This window comes from Blennius ocellaris, assembly GCF_963422515.1.
Source record: "Blennius ocellaris genome assembly, chromosome: 12".
Taxonomy (NCBI): domain Eukaryota; kingdom Metazoa; phylum Chordata; class Actinopteri; order Blenniiformes; family Blenniidae; genus Blennius; species Blennius ocellaris.
The window spans coordinates 13,519,000-13,525,578 of NC_137661.1; the positions used below are offsets into that span (position 1 = coordinate 13,519,000).

General features: G+C 37.3%; 1 protein-coding gene across 1 annotated transcript; it reads left to right on the plus strand.

The window, feature by feature from the left end:
* Positions 1 to 1,515: 1,515 nt before the first annotated feature.
* On the plus strand, positions 1,516 to 3,095 carry LOC308137744 (claudin-1-like; the record flags this gene model as incomplete). The annotated part of the gene is made up of 4 exons (XM_080506552.1): positions 1,516 to 1,720; positions 2,141 to 2,305; positions 2,749 to 2,827; positions 2,930 to 3,095. Exons 1-4 carry the CDS (start codon positions 1,519 to 1,521, stop codon positions 3,093 to 3,095), a joined length of 612 nt encoding a protein of 203 aa, XP_080362678.1. The 5' UTR covers positions 1,516 to 1,518.
* Between the last annotated feature and the right edge of the window lie 3,484 nt (positions 3,096 to 6,579).

A 6,579-nucleotide genomic window follows, 5' to 3' on the forward strand; every position in this document is an offset into this window, starting at 1 on the left:
AGCCGTTGTGAATCACTGAAGACAGGAATGACAATTGAGCTTGTTAACCTTGAGTTGCCTGGGTTAAAGACTTCCTCTCTCTCTGTACTTTGCATTCTCACACTAACTGTTGCTGTGGTGGGGTTCGATATTGTACAGACCCGTGGTTAAGCTGAAGGCGTTAAGCGGAGGGGATTAAAGTGGTCATCACCTTATAGAAACACATATGAGCTATTACTTAATGATTTCCATTGATATATCCGTGAGATCAAAATGTAGCTTTTGTCATGTTGTTCATCCAACAGTTTGATAGAAGCTTGCATATGAAATGACTTAAACATTGTTTTAACCTGATTTTATTTGTAAATACTCAGTAATCCCTCACTTATTGATGGTATTTTCTGGAATAGAATATAGATAACTTGTATGTAGATTTGGTAAATCTTAATTTAGAGACATATAGACAATTTTTTGGTGTAATTTTTAGTTATCAATCCTGGGATAAATACATTAAGAAGACCAAGTTGACAAAAAGTCTGAGGAGATTGAATGTACCATATTGCTTTAATTAGGCATAATCTTTAGAGCCTTATTGCTTCACTTATACAAAGTGTATGTATCTTTTGTATAGATTTGATCATTTTATTCAATATCGTGAAACATTTATATCAACAACGAGCAAAAATATTTGTGCCAATAATGATAATTTGATTAGAAATGTAGCAAAATTATCTGGCAACCGTCATAATGACAGGTTTTGAAAGAATGAATGACAAATTATTGCATTGTTGTTATTATCACATGTTATAATTGTTATTAAGTAGTATTTTGGGGCGATAGTTGGTACTATTTTAAGTAATCTGAGGAGTGGGTCTATTTCAGTTTATTTTTAGTTATATAAATTACGTCATAATCTACTTTTCTCACTTTAAAATCCGTCACGTCCACGATTTGCATCAATATTCAAATCTTATGATCTGCATCTTTTAAATGCCTATTTTATACCTATATTTTTTTATTAATCAACATTCCATAATGTGCACCTTACAGTCAGTGTAAATATACTTGAAAGTTACTCTTTCCACTTATATTTGTTGACATTTTCTTAAAGAACTCTTCTTGGGAACAATAAACAACAAACGGGGAAACAAGACTATCGCACTTGCAAACACATTTTCAAAGCTGCATATCTATATTTGGGACAGGCTTTTTTTGGTTCAGTTCATGTTATCCTCCTCCTCATCATCATCATCATCAGTTAATTGGGCTGATAAGACTTCCCGGGTAAGTCTCTGCCCATCATGCTGCAGGTGGAGTGGGGGTCCGCTCCTGCGTCACGCGCCAAAGACTTTAAATAGAACCTGGACGTGAGCTCACGCAGCGTCCTGCCGCACCGCGAGGAGTGAGGAACCCCCCCAATCCCACTGACTCCCTTCAGTCACCAACCGGTGCTGCTTGTAGAAGGCGGATCCATTGAAATCAAGTCCTCGAGCCTTTTCTTCAGGGCCAGTGAACTCGTGCCGCCTTCACCTGGACACGATGGCCAGCTCCGGACTGCAGCTTCTCGGCTTCCTGCTCTCGCTGGCCGGAGTCGCGGCCACGGTGGCCGCGACGTTCATGGTGGAGTGGAAGAAGCAGTACCAGGGGAAAGGGCACCGCATCTATGAGGGTCTCTGGATGAGCTGCAGCGGCAGTGAGAGAACAACCTGTGAAATTCACGAGTCTCTCCTGAAGCTGCCCAGTGAGTCGTTTTTTTGTGTGTTTTTTTTTAGAATCATATCTGAAGACCAGACCCCGCTTCTTGAGATACCTTCCACTGACATTAAGTTACTATAATTAGGCAGACGCGCGTCTTAACAATAGCCTCTGCACGTTCACCTCTTTTGACTTTAGATCACCACGGATAGGCAAAAATGTTTTTGTGTGGAACCCTTTTTTTTACGTGTGCATATTTGATTAATCAAAGTTTTATTTTAATATCCAAGCTTACCATTGTGCATTGCAGCAAAGTGAAACTGTCATAAATTTAAAAAAAAAAAAAAAAAAGCTTGCCAAACTAACAATCAGAAAGGAGACACTCAATAACTCTGATACAATAAAAGACAATATCACACGTTTATTTTTAACACGTGTACTAATGTGTGCACCTCTGATCCTGAAGCCGAGGTCCAGGCCACCAGAGCGACCATACTGCTCAGCCTCTTCCTCTCTGCTTTGGCACTGATGGTCTCCACTATGGGAATGAAGTGCACTCGCTTCATGGACGGCATGGCCAAGAGCAAATCCACTACAGCCATGGTCGGTGGAATCCTGTTCATGATTTCAGGTGTGTTCAGTGAGTGCAGACTTGAACAGGCCTCAGACAGACTTTCTCAGACAATAACAAACATATTACAAGGTCACAAGCCTCCAGTATCAAGAAAGTGTTCTGTAATATTAGTTCATACTTATTTTTTAATGATGATGATGATGATTATTATTATTATAGATACATATTAGTGTTATACCTTTGTTCATTATTGAAAACTATAGTTTTTGAGTAATTTTTTACACCAGTTTTTTCAAAAATACCTATGATTCTATACACGTTCAGACACACACACACACATAAATGGTAGCATTGATGTAATCATTTTGTTCAGTAGCATAAATATTCTCATTTTACTGAATCAGCATTTAGTTTAAACTTGAAATGTGTTGGCTTTTAATGTCATTAACAGCTGCGCTATGGAAAAGACTTGAACCATTTCACTTGCTGTCTTTGTTTAGGTTTATTAACAATCACCATCACCTCCTGGTACGTTAAAATGATTGTCCAGACCTTCCATCAAACGCATCGACTTCTGAGGTACAGCAGTCAGGAGGAGGAGCCCGAAGTACAAACGTCGACACTGAATATTCAACATCTCATTGTGGATCTTTGTGCCCCCCCCCCCCCCCCCCCTGGCAGCTACGAGTTCGGTAAGGCCGTGTTCGTCAGCTGGGCTGGAGGACTCCTCACGGTGGCGGGTGGCGCTTTCCTGAGCTGCCGGAGATGTTGTCAAGCCAAATCCTCCGAGTTCATAAGTTCCAACCAGCTCCTCCCAATCACCGACCCCAAGTCCAACTACGTCTAGTGGCGGCGGAGGAACGGTGAAGAAGAAGGAACATATCCCCGTCGTGGCGGAGATCAACGTCAGTACAACACGCAATCACTCTGTGATTCAAATGACTGAATGTGACGTGTTTTAGGTGCACAAGTCACAGCAGTAGAATCTCAAGCTGTCATCTTTAAGGGTGTGAAAAATATAGTATTTAATTAACTTACTGGTGATTATTTGTTTGTTTTTTTTCTCCAGTTTGAGTTCCATGTTTCCAGTTATAGAAAGGATGTAAACACTCATGAAAGATACTTTTTCAACCTTTCCAGCAGAGAACACTGGTTTATTTTACTGAGTGAACATAAAGTTTTGAAACACTAGTTTTTTTTTTCCTGTACTTGCCTTGCAAATTATTGTGTTTGTTTACATTATGTCCAAAAGAGTTATTTCCTTGTTGCTTGTGTACTTCCATAGTAGTCTACTTTATGAAACTGAGATGTGCTTCAACACCAGTGACTCTTATAGGGCTGGGTTTTTTTTTTCTTTTTGGAAATTTTCGATAATTCCTGTTGCACAGTTTCACTAAATTCCAATATGAATACGGTCTATATATGCGAAGAGGCTTGGACAGTTGCTGACACGAGTACCAGGAAACTGATGGATGCACAGAGAACATGCAAACTCCACACAGAAATGCCTCCAAGCCCAGACTCTTGGTTTTGAAAATACATTTTTTTCAGTAAGTTCTTTTTTCCTTCTTTTTAAAAAAAATCTGCTGTTGACTTTTAAATACACATCCGTTATTGCCAGAGTTGAATATATATATTAGATGATAATATGTCTCAGTGAGAATGGAACAAGTTACATTATTGTTTATAACACCTGGTTGAGTTGAATTTAAAAATGTTTACTACGTTATTTTGTCTTTCAAACACGAACAAGAGAGAGAACAATTGTTTTGCCAAGTTCTATCATGTGCAAGTCATTTTCCAAAAGGAAATCCATGATGCGCTTTAGTGAGCTTTAGTGAGATAAGCAATTCCTTCAGAAACTGACTCATAATGAGGGTGATATTGTAATTGTTGTTTTTTTATTTTTTTTCCCAGTTGTGTCTTGAAAAGACAAATAAGAAGAAAAATCACAAGCGGAACATTCCGTAAACATCATATTTGCTCATTCGGCTTTGATCCCTTAATGAGCAACTATAAAAACAAAAAGACACTAAAACAATACACATACATTCGATACATTCTTTTTGTGTTTATCGATCTAACTTTTACATTTATTTATTGTCCAATGTTTGCTTTGTTATTTTGCAAACAATAACAGAAGCAATACTGTCTTCAACGCTGGCAGATTCTCACTAAACTGTCCCGGCTGAAACATGGAGTCAGTGTTGTGTTGTGTTGTGTTGTGTTGTGTTGTGTTGTGTTGTGTTGTGTTGTGTTGTGTTGTGTTGTGTTGTGTTGTGTCCTCGCTGAGTCCAGCGGATGTCGGTTATCTGTCACAGGACAGACATTCTGCAGTCTGATTGTGATCAACCCTTCCTGGCAGCCCAGAAGAAATAAAACGGGTTTTAAAAAAAATTGTTATGGAACATGTTTTCTTCCACTTCATTACAAAGATTAAACTATTTTGGGATTTGTTGTCATGAATATCTCAAAAATATTTTGAATATCTATTATCTTGTGAATGAGTGAGTGAGCGAGTTTGAGTTTTAAGTATCTATAAATAACTTATATTGTTGATTCAGCAAAACTACAAAAAAAAAAAAAAAAAAACACCAAGCATTTTTCCAAAGGATGCACAATTAAATCAGTAGATGATGAAATCAAAATAAATAACTGTGGTACAATGTTGCAGAGGTGTTTCACCTCATTAGCATGTATTTGATTCTGATTACTGTAATTATCACTTCTGAATTAAATGATTTGAAATGGTTTGTAAATAGCTGAAGAATTATAACTTAGAACCTAATTATCATAATCAGTGGCATTACAGTTGACGAGCTGACATCGATAATAAATAAATAAATGAAAAAGCTGTTTGTTCGGCTGTATTGCATTAATTGCTGCAGAGCATCACTGTGATTTAACCCATCTATTGTCCTGCTTGTGTTTCTCACAGCGTCTGATCTGGAATGGTAAGTGTCTTCCTTCTGTACAAATATACATTCAACACAGATAACATATGTTAAACCTCCGCTTCAAAATGTTATTTGACATGGAAATGTTCATATTTTCTAATCATTGTGTATGAAGGAGACTTCTTTGAATACAGACACCAATCAAACACTTATTTATACTCGCTGCAAAAAAGGTTGGCACATTGGTAATGGGTAGAAATTCAGCCAGATGTAAACTTTCTCTGAACACATAAAAATGTAGGTGGGTTTTTTTTTTCACACTTCCACACAGAGTGCTGTAGAGGAGGTCAAATCACAGCTCATGTGCTGCATATCATCATTAAACATAACCAACACAATAGAATTAGAAAAAAATAGTTGTGTCTGGTATGAGCAGGTGTTAAAATACACTACATGCGTAAATTGAAAAACAAAAGTGATCTAATAACATTAACTCTTTAACCACAAAGCAGCGAGGGGTTGCCAACAGTGTGATTCCCTTCAACCATAAACGACCCAAGCCCTTTCTCTCAAGTCAAAGCCCAGAGACACCTTTAAAATGTCTAATCAAATACAATATGTCAGTGAGGATTTCTCAGTCATAACCCAAACAAATCAGTTTCCTCTTTTAGGGATCGTTTTAAAACTGAAGTGTTTTTAATGGTCAATTATTTTCCCATTTCCCATATTTCATTGTTTTTTTCTGATTTGTTTTAAATCAATCATTCCTCATTAAATGAATTACAAACTTCAGTTGATGTTTTACTATATACAGATAAGGAGCTTTAAAATAAAAAGACCCTTATCAACAAACAGACTGGGTCGATACAAATGTGATGGATCACCATGTTCTGTCATGGAGCAGATGTATTAACCATAACAGCATGTGGTTTACACTCATATAAAATCTCTGAATGCACACAAGTGAGAGGTCTTTGCGATTTGTTTGTATTATTTAATAATAATAATAATAATAATAATAAATGTTTTTATACTTGGAATTCATATTCTTCTAAATACATTCATATCAGCATCAAATATAATGACATTCACTTGATAATATTTGTTTGGATTAAAGTTTGTCGTTTGTCCTAAATGAGCGTCTGTTTATGGAAAACGTGGTTTTCACTGCTCCCTACTGGTGAGAACTGCACTTGGCCACTTTTTCAAATGAACTGGGTTAATGCTCTTATATTCCATTTAATATTCCATCTCTCAGAGCGGATCGACTCTGTTCCAATGAGATCATGGATCTCATTGGAAGGCTTCCACCACATCTATCCTCTCACGTGTCACACAAGACTGTACAGTTATACACTGCACGGGACATTGTCTTCTTCATTGTCCCTTGTACAGCTTTTTTTTCCTTCTATTGGATTTCCACGTGTTGTTTTT